The sequence below is a fragment of the Prunus avium genome, chromosome 7 (genome assembly GCF_965620075.1).
Source record: "Prunus avium chromosome 7, drPruAviu1.hap1.1, whole genome shotgun sequence".
NCBI classification, from domain to species: Eukaryota; Viridiplantae; Streptophyta; class Magnoliopsida; order Rosales; family Rosaceae; genus Prunus; species Prunus avium.
The window spans coordinates 1,793,900-1,815,793 of record NC_142290.1 but is presented as its reverse complement, the minus strand read 5'-3'; the positions used below and the strand labels follow the sequence as shown (position 1 = coordinate 1,815,793).

General features: G+C 36.9%; 2 protein-coding genes, 1 long non-coding RNA gene and 1 pseudogene across 4 annotated transcripts; 2 read left to right on the top strand and 2 right to left on the bottom strand.

Moving 5' to 3' along the window:
• Window positions 1-2,953: 2,953 nt before the first annotated feature.
• LOC148292791 (uncharacterized) lies at window positions 2,954-3,553 on the bottom strand. The gene has a single exon (XM_088243879.1). It carries the CDS (start codon window positions 3,551-3,553, stop codon window positions 2,954-2,956), a length of 600 nt encoding a protein of 199 aa, XP_088100005.1.
• Window positions 3,554-6,466: 2,913 nt separating this feature from the next.
• Window positions 6,467-7,381, top strand: LOC148292790 (DNA repair protein XRCC3 homolog pseudogene; annotated as a pseudogene).
• A 71-nt stretch (window positions 7,382-7,452) lies between these two features.
• On the bottom strand, window positions 7,453-10,164 carry LOC148292789 (uncharacterized). The gene has a single exon (XM_088244454.1). It carries the CDS (start codon window positions 10,125-10,127, stop codon window positions 7,662-7,664), a length of 2,466 nt encoding a protein of 821 aa, XP_088100580.1. The 5' UTR covers window positions 10,128-10,164; the 3' UTR covers window positions 7,453-7,661.
• Window positions 10,165-18,983: 8,819 nt separating this feature from the next.
• Window positions 18,984-21,133, top strand: LOC148292788 (uncharacterized). 2 transcript variants are annotated; one of them, XR_015837142.1, is made up of 4 exons: window positions 18,984-19,279; window positions 19,877-19,922; window positions 20,428-20,491; window positions 20,599-21,133. It is a non-coding gene; the product is annotated as an uncharacterized LOC148292788 (long non-coding RNA). The 2 variants fall into 2 exon arrangements; XR_015837143.1 differs by having other exon boundaries at window positions 18,985-19,279; window positions 20,428-20,479.
• Window positions 21,134-21,894: the final 761 nt, after the last annotated feature.

The following is a 21,894-nucleotide window of genomic DNA, read 5'->3' as shown; positions in this document are numbered from 1 at the left end:
AGCACCATCCTGCTTAAGATTGGTAAATTATCTGACTTCATCGGTGAACTTCAGGTACTATTTTCATAATTTTTACTCTGCTTTGCTAGTGGAACTCGTACCAAATTTTTATTTCGGTTTTTTTTTTTTTTTATGACTTTGTAAATTTGTAATGCATTTGGTAAACTAGGGTTTTGATCAGTTAGATAGTTTATTTATTTAGGAGCTTGTGTGTTGAAGCTGAAATATTGATGGATTTGTGTTTATTTGTGTTTTGTTTGCAGTCTTTGTTGAATGGAACCGGAGAACAATCACAAGCTGACTTTGATGCGATCGCATGACAGGTATTGAAAAAACTGCTATACATTTAGTGTCGAAGGATGCTTTATCGTGTTCAATTTATGTTTTTTGTAATGGATATAAATTTTCCTGTGTTACTTTCTTTTAGGTGTGCCGTCTGGCAGCTGAAGGGGAATGACAGCCAAATTGGTATCTTACTTTCTCTTATGTGTTCAAATGAATTATTTGCATGCTTTGTGCTTTTTCCTCTTGCTTATTACCACTAAATTAATGCATGGTCCTGCCCTTAGTTTTTGGTTTAGTTCTAAAACTTCTATTCCTTACACGTATGTTTCTCATAATGCAATAGAAACTTTTTATAATTGGTTATCTTTTTTCATTGATTTCTGTAGGCATACGTATGAGATGCCTTAGCTTTAATTGGTTACGTTGTTCCAAATTGTATGTACACAATCTCACAGTCACTGCCGAGTTGTTTTTCATTTCATGTATTTCTCCGTGCTTTTTTTCCCCCATTATTCTGATTATAGAGATGAAGTCAATATTACTGTGGAGCTTATAGCATGTTTACTTTATTTTGTGGGCTTAATTGTGTGAGACATGCCCTTATAATGTCAAACAAACAGTATTGACATCAATATTTTGAAATAATTTAAATCACACCGTTTATTATTATGATTATTTTTGTTTCTTCCTCCGATAACAAGCAAAGTGGTTACAAATATGAAAGATTCTGAATAAGTTTTCTTCTATCAAATTCCGCATGGACCTAGAGTTGTACGGTACCATCCGAGGATACTTCACACTGGTCTTCGAAGGACATGTAAAACGGTTATTGTGCGTTCCATTGTACAAGGTTGAATGGATATTTTTTTCTGTTGTATTTGGCCCAAGCATGCCAAAAATCATCCTGGTTTTGAACGAAGTGGAGACTTATTTGCGCAAATGCCATTGACATACGATATAATAGCAATATGAGGCCAATATACATACACTATAGAAGCAATATTAGGGCAATATAAGGATAATACAATAGCAATAGTATGACAATATACATGTAATAGTGTGCCATTATACATACACTAGCAATACAATACAAAGGCAATATTAAGCAATATATATGCAATATAACAGCAATATTAAGTGATTCTACATACGATACATACACATCCATTACAGACTACATTTGACACATGCAAAACAAATCGCCACCGAAGCTTTAACAATACTATCCCGCGAAGGGAAAACGAAGGGAACAAAAGATCTATGTACTTCGGTATTTTGTTGGTGCATTAAATTGATGGGATTGCAAACTACACCATTAACTCCTTGGCTGTAATTTACAGCAGTAGAGCATTACATTAACAACAATAAATTTGGCTTCCAAATGAAATAACCAAACCTTAATGGGAAATTGGAATTTGTGGATTTCAACCCAAAATAGGACTATGTAACTAAGCATTTATTGGGAATTTCAGAAAATAAAATAGGAAAATAGGAAAATAGCAAAATAGCAAAATAGCAAAACTGCAAACTTGGAAAATGGGAAATAAGGAAACGTGGAAAATTCAAACTTTGGAAATATAGAAGAAAATGAAAATTGGAAAATTGGAAATTCGGAAAAACCAAATAATGGAAACTTGGAAAATTGGAAAATTGGAAAATTGGAAAGAGGAAAGTTGGAAATAGGATAAAAGGACACTTGGAAAATTGGAAAATTGGAAAAAGGAAAAAAGGACACTTGGAAAATAGGAAAATAGGAAATTGGAAATTGAACAAAAGGAAACTTGGATAATTGGAAAAAGGAAAAAAAGGAAACTCTGAAAACATGAAAATTGGAAAAAAGGAAAATTGGAAAATTGGAAAAAGGAAATAGGAAATAGGAAATAGAACAAAAGGAAAGTTAGCAAATTGGAAAATTGGAAAATTGGAAATAGGAAAAAAAGGAAACTTAGAAAATAGGGCAATTGGAAAAAAGAAAATTGGTTAATAGAACAATTGGATAATTGGACAAAAACTGAAAATTGGATAAATGGAAATAGGAAACAGGGACACATGGAAAAGAGGAAAATTGGAAACGAATTGAAATTGTGGAAATGGGAAATAAGACAATTACCATATTGGACAATATTAATTACTTTCTGAATTAGCCAAAGCACGCAACTTTTTTTCATTACATAATGGGAAAATAGGAACATTGAAAAATTGGAAAACTGGAAATAGAACAAAAGGAAACTTGGGAAATATAAGGATGGATAACAATTGTCGTGTCCGTGATTTTTGAAATCAGGATTACTTTGAACGAAGTGGAGTGTTATTAGACCAAATGCCATTGACATACGATCTAATAGCAATATCAGACCAATATACATACACTATAGAGCCAATACGGAAGCAATATATGGTTGATACGGTAGCAATAGTTTAACACTATACATCCAATATTCATACACTATCTATACAATACAAAGTCATTATTAAGCAATATACATGTAATATAACAGCAATATTAAGTAAATGTACATACAATACACACACATCCATTACAGTACATTTCACAGATGCAAAACAAATCGCCCCCGAACCTTAACAATTCTATCCCGCGAAGGGAAAACGAAGGCAACAAAAGATCCATGTACTCGGGTCAGATGAACTGAAGCAGCACTCACCCTTACTACAGGTCCATCAAAAGATCCATGTCTTTGTTCTTTGTCCTCGCTGCACGCACGAGACTATGATGACCCATTCCCTCACCACCTATATTCAACACCTCCCACACACCACCTACATCAATTTCACTCCAATTGTAGTTTGGTGAGATGACTGAAGCATAATCTCGGAACATTTCGAAGCCGTTGTTGAAACATTCAACCATTTCATGGTTATATTCTTCAGATTTTTTTAATTTTTCGACGGCATCTTTCTTTCGCTGTTCCAGTTTCAACTTCAACGACTCTAACTTTTTGCTTCGACTTTTTGCTTTTAGAGTTTGCTTCACTTCTCCAGCAAATGCTTTGTTCAACTTGTTGGCCAAGTTTGCCATCACTTGGCCATCAAGATCACATTTGGTCTCCCACCAAGCTGTTGCCTTAGAGAAATATTGGAGCTCCTGCTTCACGGCACAGATTTTGTCAAGGGGATCAGTGCTGTCGGCCTCACTTCCAGATGAAGTGGGATCATCATTGGGAGTCAGCGGTGGAGATGGAAATGGCACATGCCACGGCATGTCCCCCGGGTAACTCACTTGCTCGTTTGGAGGCCGTACATCAGACATCTTCAAGTATTGAAGTATTGAAGTACTACAATTCACAGCTGCCGACTGCAACAAAACAAATAAACGTAGATTCTGTCTGAAGTTGTAAAGGACAATATGGTTAGCTTTAGTGGAGAATGTTTGCGTTTGAGTAAGACTGATATGAAGTACTGATATGAATGTGGAGAATGCTTGCCTTTGAGTAAGACTGATATGAAGTACTGATATGAATGTTTGCCTTTGCCTTTGAGTTAGACTGATATGAATGTTTGCCTTTGCCTTTGAGTTAGACTGATATGAATGTTTACCTTTCCCGTTAATTAAGCTGCCTATGCTGCAGTTATATATACCAAGGTTCATATATTGGGTATTTTGTTGGTGCATTAAATTGATGGGATTGCAAACTACACCATTAACTCCTTGGCTGTAATTTACAGCAGTACAGCATTAGATTAACAACAATAAAATTGGCTTACAAACGGAAAAAAGCAAACCTTAATGGGAAATTCCAAAATTGCAAAATAGCAAAAGTGCAAAAGTGCAAACTTGGAAATTGGGAAATAAGGAAACTTGGAAAATTGGAAAATTGGAAAATTGAAAATAGAAGAAAAGGAAAATTGGAAAATTGGAAAATCGGAAATACGAAAAAATGGAAACTTTGAAAATTGGAAAATTGGAAAATTGGAAAATTGGAAAATTGGAAAGAGGAAACTAGGAAATAGGATAAAAGGACACTTGGAAAATTTGGATAATTGGAAAAAGGAAAAAAGGACAGTTGGAAAATAGGAAATTGGAAAATTGGGTAATTGGAAAATAAAGCAACTTGGAAAATTGGAAAATTCGAAATTCGAAATTGAACAAAAGGAAACTTGGAAAATAGGAAAAAGGAAAAAAAGGAAACTCTGAAAACATGAAAATTGGAAAAAAGGAAAATTGGAAAATTGGAAATAGGAAATAGGAAATAGGAAAAAAGGACACTTGGAAAATAGGCAAATTCGAAAATTGGAAAATTGGAAAATTGGACTATTCGATACCTGGATAATTGAAAAATAGCAACTAAGGCAACTTGGAAAATAGCAAAATAGGAAATAGAACAAAAGGAAAGTTAGCAAATTGGAAAATTGGAAAATTGGAAAGAGGAAAAAAAGAAAACTTAGAAAATAGAGCAATTGGAAAAAAGAAAATTGGTTAATAGAACAATTGGATAATTGGACAAAAACTGAAAATTGGATAAATGGAAATAGGAAACAGGGACACATGGAAAAAAGTAAAATTGGAAACGAATTGAAATTGTGGAAATGGGAAATAAGACAATGACCATATTGGACCATTTTAATTACTTTCTCAATTAGGCAAAGTAGGCAACTTTTTTTAATTACATAATGGGAAAATAGGAACATTGAAAAATTGGAAAACTGGAAATAGAAGAAAAGGAAACTTGGGAAATTGCAAAATAGGCACAAATAATGAAAAAATGGATAATTTCATAATTGCATTATTTGATGACACATGGAAAATAGGAAAATATGAATAATGGAAAAATGGAAACGAATTGAGATTGCTGAAATGAGACATAAGACAATAACCATATTGGTCAATTTGAATGAGTTGATCAATTATGCAAATAGGCAAATCCCATATTTGGATTACATAATGGGAAAATTACCAACTTCGGAACATCCAAAATAGAAATATATTACAAAAAGGCATACAGTCAACTGGGTAATAACTCCCGCCCAATACTATCCCGCCTAAGACTCCCGCCAATCCCTCCCGCCAATGACTCCCCCTAATCCCTCCCGCCACTAACTGTCTCTGTTACTCTAGGTCATTAAAACCTGCCTATATTAATAAACCCAGCTGTTTGAAATGAAAGCTTCCATCACATTAACTCCTGCTTGCAGCCATTACCTTCCCCACTGATTTCACTCCCATCACATTTAGTCCCCCTTTTTCCCAATTAAGTCATACACCAGCCTACAATAAATATCGAAGACCATGGACCATAACCTCACACCAAACCCAACGCTTTCAATTACTGAAGGAGGGGAGACTGAAACAGAAGCCAAGTCACCCAATTCACTCACTGTAGACTTGGTCCATGGCATGCAGCAGTGTCGAGGCAATACCATGTTTTGGAAAAATCTCCATGCAGACATAGTATCAAAAATTGTGGAGGGCCAAGCTAGATGGGATGACATAAAAAAGTGCACAATTCGCTCTCGTTATCATGCCCGCATGCATCTCGTACATATAAAGGCAATGAAAGGAAAAATTGAAATTGCCCCTACCACTGCAATTATGGTATTCAAGGATTCAGAAGAAATGGCCAAGTTGAAGCAAGAACAAGTGGAAAGGGGATTTGAACTATTTCGTAAGTTTGCAAAAATAGTGGATCCGGCAGGAAACTGGGCCAACATCACTGTGGGCGGGGTCATGAATTTCATGGATCGTGGTCGCCGCACTTGAAGAGTATGCAAACTTCGAATGTGTCAACAGTAGGGAAATGGAACTATGAGGTGGCCTCTTTTTGTATTATGTAACCATGGGGTGGCCTTTTGTTGTATTATGTAAGTTTGGAAATAGGATTTTATGGAATGATCATGCGTCTTTTTGTATTTGTGCGTATACAGTTTAGCGGTGTCCAGTTGAGTGGCGATATAGCAGCAATAAATATACAATAAACAAGCGCATAATGGCAATATTATGTTAATAAGAGTACAATAGAGAGATGATAGAGTTACAATATGATCCTATTACAGTACGTACTGCATCAGAATGTTTTTCAAATTATTTGGTCCTCAACAATGTGGTGAAAAAAAAAAAAAAAAATTACAACCTGGAAAAAGGATGAAGTATACATCCCTTAAAAGACATATGGCCTACATTACAGACCTTCAAAATGAACTCTATATATATAATGCATGCCTTGTGGCACCATCACATCCCCCCCTAAATTACAGAAACATGACACCCCAAAACCTCATGCTCTTTCCTTTTTCAACCCCTAAATTATCCATTGGATGCCCAATACTAGATCACTGCTTGGGGGGTGGGATACCCTGCAACTCCATAACAGAATTGGTAGGGGAGAGTGGTTCCGGGAAGATGCAGCTTTGTCTCCAACTTACGGTACGAGCTCAGCTCCCACCCTCACATGGCGGACTAGGGGGCTCCTCCGTCTACATATTCACAGAATTTAGCTTCTCATTTCGTCGATTGCAACAACTAGGCAACCTTTATCATGCATCATACCCCAACTTAATAAGGTTGGAGCCATTGGAAGACATATATGTTCGTGGTGTTCATGATGCTCAAGAACTCATCCATGTCCTTGGAGACATAGAAGCATTTATTGTCATTGATCACACCCGCCTACCTGTCAAACTCATTGTCATTGATTCCATTGCTGCATTGTTCCGATCACAGTATCAGACAACACCGGCCGATTTGAAACGGCGGTCTGAAATGTTCTTCAACATATCTGGGACATTGAAGGGTTTAGCAAATAAGTTTGGGTTGGCGGTGGTTGTCACCAACCAAGTGGTGGATTTTATTGGGCCACATGATGGAGTGAATGGGGTGAGGTTGGGAAAGTTGGAGTCCCTGGACACATCAGGCAGACGGGTGAGTCCAGGTTTGGGACTGGCTTGGGCACATTGCATAAATTCAAGAGTGTTCTTGGCAAGACATGAGCAATCTATTGGGGTTAACATTCGTAATGCTCCTTCAACAACTATATGTAGTCAAACACATAGGACATTTCACCTTGTATTTGCCCCACATCTGGCCTATGCATCCGCCGAATTTGTAATCAGAAAAGAAGGTTTAGTCGGAGTATCAGGGTAACTGTGTAATAAAGGAATTGTAAGAACTTTAATGTTTTGGATCCTTTTGGAATTACATTCCAGGCCCTTCAATTTCGCACTCAAATTATAATAGCAATCTGGAAGCAATACCAGTGCAATAAAAGTACAATAAAATAGCAATCTGGAAGCAATACAGCATGCTGTAGCAATGCAACCCAAATTATGCAAATTTAAAACAATTCCCATTCAACATAACACGAAACCACCACAAATAAAAGTAAAGTTTACATGACCTACCAAAGCAACACAAATCATATTGTCTAAGATACATTGCGCAATGGAATATTGTTTTTACAGGTGCTTTTATTGTGGCCTCCGGAACCACACCTTGAGCACTTTCTTCTAATGGTGCCCTCTCCTTGCGAGGGAATTATTAACTTCTTTCGTCTGCCTGGCATGACCCTTGCAATGGGAGGCAGCACAACTTGACTTCGAACATCTTCAGGAATATCCCACCTTCCGTGAGGCTGTACCGGGTAGATGCTATCCGAATAAGCATCCATCCAAGTTTTCCGAGTGTAATACCGAGAAGCCTTTGAGTATACATTTACTTTCAAGAAGCGGCAAACTGCAACTACATGCTTGCAAGGTAGCTGCTCAAGCTGAAACTTTCTACAACTACAACTGTTGTTCGTCAAATCTACGAGGCCGTCCATATAACCGTCCAAAACATTATACTGCGCATTATTTAGTTTAACCACATTCATCCTTGCAGCATCCTCCAACCTGTTCCTCAACTTCTTCTCTCCAAAATTGGGGCACAATGTTGTTGTGCAATTCAAAGCCAAGTCACGACGTTCGGTGAACCATTTCACAAGGAGATTCATAATTTCCCCTATCAAATGAACCACTGGCATCATCCTTGCAAACCTAAGGACTGAGTTGATTGACTCCGCAATATTTGTTGTCATTACATTGTAGCGGCGTCCATCCATGTGAGCTCTAGACCACTTATGTAAACCTGCCTCTTCAAGATATTGAGCAACATGTTCCTTTCGCTTGATCTTGCGAAAATGACAATCAAATTCAGCAATGGAATAAGATTTCGCAGCCTTCTCAAAGTGCATAAGTATGTGATCATGCTTTTTCAACTTGCAAGTGCGTTTCATGTTCCCCTTCATATGATAAAAGCATATGCCATGTTGCGCTGTTGGAAAAACTTTGTTCCACACATTCTCTATGCTAACATTGCGATCAGAAATAATAACAAGATTGGGACACTCACCAATGGCTTCATGAAGTTTAGTGAAAAACCAATGCCATGATGCATCCGTCTCCAAATCCCCGATCCCAAAAGCAAGAGGATATATATTTCGATTACCATCAAATGCATTTGCTACAAACATAACACCCTTGTACTTGGATTTTAAATGAGTGGCATCCACGGCTATCACTGGGCGCATGGAAGAACGAAACCCTCTAATACATGCGCCAACCGCCATAAAGAAATACACAAAGTGATTGTTCTCATCAGTTTGGATGTGTGTTTTTGTGCCGGGATTCATACGCTCCAATTCATAGCAATAAGCTGGAAGGATATAATATGCCTCCTCCGCTGATCCTCTAATGGACAATAGAGCTAACTCCCTTGCTTTCCAAGCTTTCGAATAATGGATGTTGAAACCAAAGTTGTGTTTCACATCTCTCATAATGTCACTTGGTGTGTATATTGTCCGAGAATCCTTAAACTTCCTTTTAAATGAAGTGGCTACAAGTGCTGCAGTTGCTTGACGATGGTTGTCACTTACAACCCTCAAATCACATTCATGGACAGTTGTACACCTCACAATCATGAAGCTGTTATCTCCAAATCTCGATGCTCGGACTCGCCATGGGCATGGACGTTGACAACAAACCACAACCAACCTCTTAGTGCAAGACAATTGCACCTTAAATTCAAAGTGGCCTCTTAATGCCATAAACTGTAACTCCGTCAACAATGCTTTCTTAGTAGAGAAAATTTGCCCAACTGTAATTTTCGGATTCCAATCACTTCGCGAAAACCCCCCATCCAAATAAGCTTCTCCATCATTTACACCGGCTTCATTGTACCGGTTCTGTTCACCTATTTCATTCGAATAATGTTCACGAATGGGTTCAGATTCTCCTCCTAAACGCATTATTGGCAGTTGGGCAGATGTGTTCAAGCAGCCCAAAATAGGAGGGGCAGAGTACACTGACACTTCATTTCTTTCAGTACCATTATCACCACCATGCATCTGATCCACCTCGCTAAAATCAATCATATCCATAAAATCTGTCCCTACTTCACCTCCCACATCAGTGCCATTTGTATTATTCCAAGTTACTTCATTGCTTTCAACAATGGCAACTGAAGAACGACCCATCCGACTACTATCTGTCGTGATATGCATACTATCAACTACATCATTTGTCAGTCCTTTATCTTCTATACTCACGAGTAAGGGAGCTAGTTTTGAAGGTGTTACCTCAGAATTGTACTTCATAAAAAAATTTACATCATCATCGTCCTCAATCTTTATGTGCTTCCACTCATTCGAGGCCACCAAAACTGAGAATTTTAAGCTAACCTTTTCTTCGCTGCTGTTTGTATTACCAATCTGATGCACACGGTCCAACAGTTCAGCAAATTTGATGGTCCGTGGAACTATTAAGCCTTTTGACTCACCCCCTTCGTATTTGCACATCTTCTTCGAGGTGACCCATTTTCCATTGTAGCACACGAGAATAACAATTGTCTCCATTTCTGACCATGACAAAACAACATTTCATTAACACAATATAACCACAATAAACACACAATACAATAGCAATATAACTACAATATAAAAACAATATAATAGCAATATAACGTCAACATAACAGCAATACGACAGTGAAATAAGAGGAACGCAACAGCAGTACACCAGTAACACATCAGCAATCACACTATACAGATATACTACATCAAATGGAAAATCCCAAGTCTCAAGATTCACATATCCAGACCAATCTAAGTGCAATTGGTACAAACCCAGATGACTGAGCATGAATATTCAACAAAACCTAACCCAAAGCAATTAAACCCAAAACGAATTTAACACAAACCCAAACAATCAAATTATAACCCATTTCACATAATCCCACTAATTTTAAGAAAATAACCATCAACACTACCTTTTCGAGGTCGGCAATCCACTAAAGCTTCAAGGTTGCAAGCAGCTATTCAGAAGACATACCTAAAGGGAGGGGTTTCGATTCCAAACAGAGAGCAAGAGACCGAATACAGGGAGAAAGAGAGAGAGAAAGAGCTGCGCTATGGGAAAGAGAGCAAAGAGAGAGACACAGAGTTGCGCTACAGAGAGAGAGAGCCAAGAGAGACACAGAGAGCTGCGTTAGACAGAAACCTAAGAGAAAGAGAGATGTGCCAGAGAGAGAGAGAGAGCTGAGTGACCTAAGAGAGACCAAACTTTCTGAACTTGTGAAAATTCAGCAATAAGTGGACAATAATTTTATATTTATAGGTGATAGTTGTACAAAAATTGGGGAGCAGTGGTATTTTTAATTGAGATTATAAAATCAGTGGCATATACCGCTATTTCCCAATAAAAAATGGCGTGGAAATTTAAAACAAACGATGGTTGAAAGAAAATATAGACGTCTGAAAATTGAAAAAGAAATGAAAAAGGCAAAGTTAAGAGAATTTACCTTTTCATCTTTCTTTTCTTCAATCTTTTCACGATCCCCAGATTTCTGTTATAAGAAATAAAGAAATATATATAAGACATAGTACAAAAAGGGCAAAAAAAAAAAAGTAAAAAAATTAAATTAAACCGTCGTGGTAATAATAACAAACGACGGTATTTAAGAATTACAGACGTGTATATTTAATCAAACGACGGTAAATAATAAACGTCGTGGTATTTCATATACTACGACGGTATCTAAGCTTGTTCAACAATTTAAACATTCAATTAAATAATTGCAGACGTGTAACATTCATTAAACGTCGTGGTAATTCCTTTATTGAAAAAAAATATTGAAAAAAGCAAAGTTATGAGAATTTACTTGTTCAACTATCTCAAGTATCTTTCCTTCTACTCTCTTTTCAACTTCCCCTGATTTCTGTTATAAGAAATAAAGAAATATATAAATGACATTGTAGAAAAATTAAAACAAATAAATAAACCGTCGTGGTAAACATTAACAGACGACGGTATGAAATAATTACAGACGTCTGAATAACATCAAACGACGGTTTAATAAAGAGCGTCGTGGTATAACTTTAACACGGCGGTAAATATAAACAGAGAAACAGAGAATTCAAAGTTCAAAGACGTTACCATTTCCTCCTGCTGTTCCCCATTCTTGGCAGTATCCTCCTCAAATTGTAGGGCTCTAACATCAAGTGCCCCAGAACAGCTTGCTTTGTCAGACATTGGATTTTTGGGACTTTGCCCTTGGATTTGGGACAATGTATTCAGTTTCAGCAGGCTTGGATCAAAATTGGGGATGATTTTTGAAAGCTGACTCAGCAAATTTTCCCTCTCAGCTTCTACCAATTGCTTCGTCCTAGCCTCCATCTTTAAACTCTCTTCCCTTGATCTAGCCTCCATTTTCAAAGTCTCTTCTTGAAGGACAAGTCTTACACTTTCCTTCAATTGATCAGCAAACCTAACCTTCTGTTGTCTAGGTAAATTGAAGTATTGCTTAGGGGAAACCCCAGCCCCTACACCTCTAACTCTTCCTGGATGCTCAGGACCCAAAGCTAATGTCAAAACATCATTGGATCCTGACAGAGAAATTGTGCCTTCAGAGACTTGCTTTTGCAAATCATCCTAACAAAAAGACATAATAAAAAGTCAGAATAAGGAAACAAACGACGGTTATTTATAAAAAATAGACGTAATATAATATTTCACACGACTCAATAACATAACAATCGACGTAATATAATATTTAAGACGACGCTAACTAAATACCGACGTTATTAATATATTAACACGACGTCAATAATAATCCACCGACGTCTTATGATATAATTACAAAAAACAGAGCATGGATTCCAGATTCAGACCTTTAACGTCGCCTTTTAAAATATTTCGACGTAGTAAAACTTTTCACACGACGGAAAAATATAACAGCAGACGTAATAAAATTTTTAAAACAGAGTGAGTAGGCTTACAATTAATTTTGCTTTCTCTGCAGTCTTTGGATCCGGGATGTTACCATGTTTGTCTTCTCTTGCTTTTTTCCATAAGGTAGATCGATCAATATCTACCCCAGGCATGATTTCCTTCAAGTCCTCCTTAAAACCAACATATCCTTTTCGAGACAATCGATGATTGTACTCGAGTTTCTCCCTCCTCTGTGATTGTTCTTCAAGCACAGCCTCAAATTCTTTAGATAACCTTGAAGCTACAAAGGCATCCCATTGAGCTTTCTCTATGAATTTGTATGTTTCAGGGGGCTGCCTTAATCTATCCTGCTCCTTGATGAATGGAAGGATATGAAACCTCGTTAGTGTAGACTTGAAATCTTTCCATTTCTTGGCGGCAGAAGATAGCACCATTTGCTTGCCCCCTTTACCAACCACAAAAGCCATGTCAACGGCTTCCCAAATCTGCTCTTTTATATCCTAGAATATTTGAACCCATTTCTTGTCCACAAGTGGGACTCTGGAGCGTGCCAACACACCAATGTAGGACTGCATCTCATTATGTGCACGGCCATAAGGTTTCCCTTCTTCATTGTACTCAACAACAGGCTTGATTTTCTGAATTTTTCTCTGCACAACACGGGGCATTGTGCTCATACCCCGACCTGACTTTGCCTCCTCAGAAATAGTTGCCGTGCTGGCTGGTTTTGTCTCAGAAGATGAAACAAACTTCATCTTCTTCGAGGCCTTGGTTTGAGGATTTACAACTCTAAGCTCCTTCTTCGAGGATTCATTTTTTTTCAAGCCAGACTCCTTACTTTGGGATTGAGAAACCATGGTTACAGACAAATTAAACCTGCAAGTGAAAATATATCAGTGAAATTAAGAAAAACCACGACGATTATTTATAAACTACGACGTATTATAATATTTCAAACGACGTAAGAACAAAACAAACGACGTAATAATAAATTTACACGACGGTAATTAATCACCGACGTGATAAAATATTACAACGACATCAATAATAAACAACCGACGTCTTATGATATAATAAAAACAGAGTATTAAATATTACAACGACGTTAATAATAAACATTCGCCGTGGTATTGAAAATAAAACGACGTAAATATTAATATACCGTCGTCTATACCACAAAAACAAATTAGGAACAACGTAAAATATTTTCAGCAGAAAAATAATTAAAAAGATTTTCGAAACAAAAACCATTGTTCAGAGAAATCAAACATGCGATGAATATATCCTTAAAAATCAAAAACAAAAAAAGGATATCATTTTAAAAAACAACGACGAACACTTTCACACGACGCTAGGGTGACTGACGAACCGTCGTGGTCTATAAATCTAACCACGTAAATAACAAGCCACCGTCGTCTTATTTAGTTGAAGTAAAAGAACCAGAGTAGTGTTCAAACTTGGAAACTTTTCGTCTTTGTCTGCAAATTTTATCAAACTTGGAAAGAAAAAATGTAAAAAGATTTAAAAAAACGAAAATGATATGCGTATGCAAAACAGGAACAAAAATCCTTCCAGAAATGCTTACCCTTTGCTTGCGATGAAAGCTTTCTTCTGGAGTTTGGTGTTTCAGTTCAGAGATGAAGACGAAGAGGAGATAAGCTTGAAAGTTTGAAACAGTTCTTGGAGAATGAAAAATGAGAAAAGCTTGAAAGTTTTTCTCGGGTTTGGAACCAATGCAAGTATGGGTCAGGAAGGCGAAAAGTTTAAAATAATAAAAAACCTTTTCATAACAACGACGCTATTAATAGTATGCGCCCTAGTATGATACATTATACGGCGCTATTGTTAACACTGCCCTATAATATTACTTTAAACGACGGTATGTTTTAATGAAACGACGTTTTGAAATCGAATTACACGACGCATGTTTCTTCAAAAAAGATGAATCGTCATTTTCCAATTTACCCAACGACCTTATATTCAATAATAACGACGTTAAAAATTAATACCACGTCGTTTTAATTACTCATACCGACGTGTAATTTTTTTAATTACACAATAAATTAATTTTCCAAAAAATTACAACGTCGTTTTTATATAGCGTCGTTGTTAAATAATTTATACGACCTTATTTTAAATTTAAACGACGTGTATGTTATATATAAACGTCAATATTTTAAAAACCGACGTGGTATATAAGATTTGTTTATAAATAATGGGTTTTCTGTCTTTCTGTCGTCTTCATTTTTCAATTAGGGTTTCAACTTTTTCTCAATTCTCTGGAGGCACATCACCTATCTGTCTCATCTCGCTTTCATTTTTCAGTTTGGATGTTGATGTGTGTGCGCGTTTGTGTATCTGAAAGACACAAACACGCACACATCATCTAAAAAATTGTCTTTCTGCACAGAAGGAGAACAAGGTCTGCATCAGCCCTCTTTCTCAGCTCCTCCATGATGGGGTTCTCTGGGTTGATCTCCATGGTCTTCTTGCTCGACATGTACACAGCCGCTCTGTTATCCCTCAAGGCCTGAGCCTTCATGATTCTTTCCATGTTGGCAGTCCAGCACGGTCAGACGGTCAGACACCACAACCTTCTCCACTCTGTCACCCAAAACATCCTTCACAACCTTGCAGAGTCCCTCAAACTTCTCCTTCAACTCTTCCTTCTTCTTTGCCTCGTCTTCACTCTCATCAAGCTTGAGACCTTCCTTGGCGGCTGAGACAAGCTTCTTGCCCTCAAACTCCTTGTGAGAGTAATTGGCACATCATCCACTTCTAAAACATTGCCTTTGTTCATTCTGGTTCAATTATGATGAGGAACAGAGTTCATTCTGGTAATGATAGACGAATAATGGCATAAAATTTGTACGTCGTTAATTTAACAAACCGTCGTGGTTAGTACAATTATGCGACAGTAGAGTTATGGATACCGTCGTAGTATATTATAATTAAAAAGTCGATAAATTTATATTTACAGTCGTGGTAACTTAATTTAAAGCGGCGATTTTTTTTGTAATTAACCGTCGTAGATTCCTTTGAATTTATGCGTCGCTGACTAAGAAAATTGGGTCGTGTTTATTAATTAATTAACACGGCGTCTTATTTTTATATCGTTGTCTTTACTTTCTACGGCGGTGATTTCATAGATGCAGTCGTTGTTTTTAGGTTCAGATTTTAACTCTGAAAATACCTTTGTAATAAGACGACGCTTTTTTAATTTGGTGCGTCGTGGTTTCAAAATATCTATACGTGTGCCGTTTTTTAGGTGTTTAAAGTATGTTTCTACGACGGGTTTCTATTACCGTCGTCTTTTAAAAAACAACGACGGTTTTTTGATCTACCGTCGTTGTTTACTGGTCATCTTTTGCCCTTTTTGTAGTAGTGCCTCCGTAAAAACAGTTAGAAAACTCAATTGTTTCAAGATTCTATATTCGTACAAAAATAAAGCATGCATATATATATATAAACATACCATCATTCAACATTTTAACATATATATATATATAAACATCCCGTCATTCAACATTTCAACAAACCAAAGGAAAACATCGAAAAAGAAATAATTTCCTTCCACCTAGGTGTACCCATTACATTTCCGTCAATTCCTTTATTTTCCATCAATTCCTCGTGCCACCGAAGCGACACGTCCTCGCAGGCCTCAGGAACACAAAGTCACCTGAGCTGCAATCCTCGCTGGACTCAGGAGACATTTGGTCAACCTGTTCAGCATTTCTCGCTCCACACGGTTCGGATATCCCTAAGACTCGTGGGGCAAAAGTCAAGCACGCTAACTATACCGAAGGCAACAATTTTTATCTGAGGCAACATTCATTCCGAGACAACTTTTATACCGAGGCAACATTTTTATAATTCCTGGGTACCTATGGTGGTTTAAAATAAATATATAATTCTAAAAAATATTAGAATTTATAAAACTATTTCTTAATTATCCTTAAATCCTGCTTCCATTCAATCCGATAATTATCTCAATTCTTACTTTCCAAACCCTTTTAGCATTTTCAACTTGGCAACATATAAATATAAATATTTAAATCCAACAAATCATGCTAGGAAAGCCATAGCCAATAAAACTTATTCAAGATCAAATAATGAAATTCAATTGCATAAAATCATTTATAATACAAAAGTCCACTCACTAAGCGTCCGACCTAGCCTGACCCTTTGAGGGTCCCTCCTGCGAGTCTGATGGAGCCCGAGTACCTATTTAAACCATTACAAATGTTTAATTAATAAAATAGATCCACATAATCATTTAATTGAAAAGACTGACTCCCGACTTCAAAAAGCACGTGCACCTAGTTTAAGATCATTCCTATGCCCACATATACATTTCCAATGATTGAAACATTCTAAAAAGACCCGAGAATCGTTAAAGAGATAATTTCCATATTGGTCAACCTGGGAACCCGTGGGGTCCACGACCTCTAACTGACAATCCGAGAGTTTCTATAGGTTCTACATATTTTAATAACCATACCCTGCAAGTTTGGTCCGAATCGGATGGTCGGATTGATCATGATCGTACGATCGGACGGTTATGGTTAATTTCACCGTAGGGTTCCCGATTTCGGAGTATCTAGGACTCCGATTCACGATCCGTCGAATCCTACATGATCCTAAAAATATGAGGTACAACATACGTGAGTTTGAGTTCGATCCAATGGTTTGAACATATTGAACCTAGACATCGCACAATAGGCGAAACCCGTTCGAGGCTCAAATGGTATCGAATTGGAATCTGAGCACACCTGCGCGCTCGTGACAACTAGGGGACCACATCGGGACACAATGCCTCTCTGCGACAGTACCCACGAGCCGCCACACGCGCCAGTAGTGCGTGAGTATCCTAAGCAATAGTGGCTGCCTGAAAAACCTCAAAATCTAGGGCCAAGATTCCTACCACAGGTTCAGGACATCGATTGGAGTCACTTTTGTTCTTGGACAACCTACCCCGAAAAATAACCGGAAGTGGCCAGAATTTCAACTCGAAATCTGGCCAAACTTTGAGTTACAAATCGAACCACCTAGGCTAGAAATTGATCAAATCCTACTCAACCATCAGCTAGAGCTCGAAAAAAAAAAGGTGAGAAAGCATACCTCACTCGTCGGAAACGGTGGCCGGAGGACCGAGAACGAAGCCGGCGAAATCTCTGTCAAAAACCAGGTGGTTTTTCACGTTTTCCGGCGAGAAATGTGGTAGCTGGTGGCGGGAGAAGGCTGGGGTTTGACTGCAGTGTAGGGCCGGTCCTTTTGGCACTGGTCTTGTGGCTTGCCATGGGTGGTTGGCCGGAATTCGAAGAGAGAGAGTGAGAGAGGGAGTCGTCAGGGAGAGAGAGAGAGAGAGAGAGAGAGAGAGAGAGAGAGGAGAGAGAGTGTCACATGGAAGAGAGAGAAAGAGGGGTTTTAAAAAAATCTGATTTCTTGCAAAATTACGGTTTTGCCCTTTTTAGTATTTTAATCGTATTTTACTCAATACAACTCGGATTTGAGCCCACTATGTGTCTACGAACTCACTTTGACGTGATCTACGCAGTGGTACAATTGAAATTCCCAAATTCCTTCCCGGTCAAAAAATCAACTTTAAACCTAATAAATTATTTGCGGGGTAAAATAGTCTTTTACTTGAATAAATTAATAATTAAAAATTATTTAAGGTTCGGGTTGTTACAGAATGTATATAACGTGTTTTCTAAACAAAGGACGTGACGTCCTTGATGAAATCACATTCTTACACCCATATACCGCCAATTTCCCAATTTCCCTACTATGGAAGCAATACAATAGGAATACAAAAGCAAAAAAAGGCGATACAATGGCAATACACAAACTTCATACTCCCCTATAAATTTATTCAAACACAAACTTGAAAAGAAAAAAAAGATATATAGTAGCAATACAGTAGCAATACACAAGCAATAAAGGGTTATACAATGGCAATACACAAACTCCATACTCCCCCTATAAATTTATTTTAACATAAACTTGAAAAAAAAAGGATATACGAGGCAATTCAGTAGCAATACACAATAAAGGGCTATACAATGACAATCACTACAAGAAAATGGGCCTTAGTTGACACTTCATGGTTACGCTTTTTGTAAAACCATCACCTATTCTATGAAGCTTTGACGCTTTTTAAAAAGCATCAACTATATAGTAGGTTTTCATGACGTTTTACAAGAAACATCAACTATATATCACTTTCCTTGACATTTAATAAAGAACGTCAACTCTATATCACTTTTTCTTGACATTTTATAAAAAACGTCAATTAAAATCATTGTATACTTGACACACTCTAAAAAACACCCTTAGGAAAAAGAGAAAAAGAGAAAAAGAGAGAAAACAAAAGCTGACACTTTAAACAATCTAGTCTCAGACCAAAAATAAATAAATATAAAAAATAAAAAATGAAGATAGCATTAAGTTATAGCAGAGGAAACGCTATAAGAGAAAAAAGAAGCGATTGTGGGCGGGCGCTAAAAATAAAAGCGGGATCTGATTTTTCACCAGTGAAACCCCAATTTTTCAAAAGCCCTCTCTCTCGTTCTCATTCGCACTCTCGCTCTCTCACTTTCATTTTCATTATCGCTCTCTCTCTCTCTTCTCTCGTTCCTTCTCACTCTCACGATTTCTCTCTTCTCTTTCGCTCTTTCTTTCTCACTCTTGCTCTGCCTTTCTTTCTCTATCGCTATGGCTAGCTCGTGCTCTCTCAGTGGCTCGCTCACCCCTCACTCAGTCTCTCTTCCTCCATTGTAAGCCCTAATTATGTTTTTTGTAATATCTATTTTCGAATTATATAGAAATTGGGGAAGTTTTTAAAAAAAGAATTTCTAGGTCTTTTTCTGGGAATATGATTTGTTTTTTAGGTTTAATTTTTTAATTTTTATGGATTTGAAGTTGAAGAGTGTGGTAATGGTGATGCTTGTGATTCTTTTCTCGGTCATCCAGTTTTAGATGAAGCCATTTACACTTATCTAGCCTTTGCTCTATCTTTTACTTATATGAATTTGTATACATCCAGTTCTTTGCATAATTTCTACTGTTTGAGGACTCTTATACCCAATTGGAAGAGCACTTGAAATGTTTGGTCTGCTTTCATTCACTGATATGAATTCGATGTTTATAGGTGTTCAATTTTTTTATGTATCCAGGGTTCTATTGCTTGCAAAAGGGACTGCTGTTCAAATCATTTATAAAACTAATTTTTCATTTTGATGCATGTCTCTTCTTGATTCTCTGTGTTTTGGACAGAATTGGGGGTTAGATTCTTCTTTTCATGCTGGGTAGTATTGTTGTTGATATATTTTTCACGAATTTCAGTTTTGTTTTTTATTTTTTTAATTTCCAAGGTCTTGCTGGGAAGGCAACAAATCAATATTATGGAAATGATTTGAGGTAATCCCTAATGCATTACAGGAAACTTATTTATTTCTCACAATTTATTATGTTTTAGATTTGGTTCCATTTCCTCTTTTAATTTTAGTTCTCATTCTTTTTTTTTCTTTTTTCTTTTTTCAAAGTTTTCATTATTTGTTGGGTCCAACAAGTATATGGCTGAGAATTGAAATTGTTTAAGTTTGGTAAGTGATTTTGCATTTTGTCCTATAATAGGAATAGGGTCATGAGAGAGAATCGTAGACATAAGATGGTGTGGGCTACATATAATTTCCCTCACTCTCAAATTAAGTTGTAAAGCAACCGAAGCCTTGGGTATCACAGATGAAGATGCATTTTCATGTTTATTACGGTTGGTCTTGTTTGCTCTTTTTAGAAAATGCAAAAGTAGCTGTTTTGGGATTTTTTTCAATGAGCTGTTAATTTTCTTTCAGAAATAAGTTTTCCACTTTTGATTTTTTATTCTAATAATGCAAGAATTTTTTCACTTTTGTTTTTTTTGCAGATTTTAGATGATGCGAATGTTGTAGCTGACATTCATGCAGATGCTAATCTAGGTATCACTCAGGGTAATGCTTTAATATTTTATATGCCTCAAGACAGGAAAATCTTGAAGAGTGACTATATGAGATGGAGAAATTGAATAATCCCTTTCTCTTTTTTTTTTGGTAACAAGGGGGGCTAAAAGCCCAGCACAGCAACACCTAAGCAGCAACAAAACAATGCCTGGACACACCCATGGCATCAGCATACAAAATATCTTTCAGGAAGTCAGGAACTGTCTCATAGAGATGAATCCCAGGACCAAAATCAATGTTCCTAGCAGATAAAGCATCAGCAGCAAAATTCTGCTCACGATAGATATGGTTTATAGAACAACGCCAATCCTTCTTGATCTTTGACTTGCAACAAACTATGATGCTGAAGAGGGGATGAGTGGGACTAATCCCTTTCTTTTCACTTCAGCAGTATCTAATTGCTTCCAAATCACCAACAAGCTCAAGTGTAAAAACTCTGTTCAGTTTCAATGACGATTGTGTTGTTGAGGCTTGAGAGTTATATTGTTTCTAAGCAGATTAAATGATATTATGTGTTGGTTTTGGGATTTCTCAATAGGATCGTTTCTTGTAACTTGGCATTCTCTTCTACTGAGAAACATTCATGCATTTGCATAAATGAATGCTTTAATGTAGAGGTTATTGTTGTTATAATTCTCTATGAATGCTTTAATGTAGAGGTTATTGTTGTTATAATACTCTCTGTGCCAATATTTAAATTGGCTTTTAATTTTCCAGTCCTTGCTGGTACCCAACTTTTGCATGAAGAAGAAAGCTCAGGGAATTGGACTTATGCTTTTTTTGCTAATTGTGTTGATAATTTTTCTCGCTGGTAAGAATTTTGAGTTTCCTCTCATTATAGAATTCCAAATAACTTTCTAAACAACACAAATTGGAGTTTCCTCTTAAGTTCTTCTCTACATTTGAATCAAAAGAAGTGGGCATTTATATTTGGTAATGAATATGTGCATGACATGAGACTATTGGTGTTGGACAAGGTTGATGTGTTCATTGGTTGTATCTCTTAATTCTTTAAATTTATGTCTTACCTATACTGGCAGATTGATGTGTACATGGAGGCTTAAACTACAAAGACAAGTGCTACAGAAAGTCAAGCTTCAAAGTTAGAAAATTTATTATTCATTCAAACATTTAAAGAACATATTGGGACAACATAAGATTTTTGGAGCACATCTTAAGTATATGATATATATTGTATGTATAATGTAGCATTGATTATGGAATTTCCTTCTGTGCTTGCGGGTGTTCAGAGAAGTCTTGAGGAATGAACTTCAATATTTTATCTGGGTGACACTTACACCAGCCCCCAACGCATGAGCATTTGCCGCATACAATAGATGTTTCGCACCGATAACGAACAATTGGACCCCTTGCTAAAAAAATTAACGTATCGA

What these genes read in the sequence shown, in the direction of transcription:
- LOC148292791 (XM_088243879.1), bottom strand. Translation starts at nt 3,553, where the DNA reads ATGTCTGATGTACGGCCTCCAAACGAGCAAGTGAGTTACCCGGGGGAC.
- LOC148292789 (XM_088244454.1), bottom strand. Translation starts at nt 10,127, where the DNA reads ATGGAGACAATTGTTATTCTCGTGTGCTACAATGGAAAATGGGTCACC.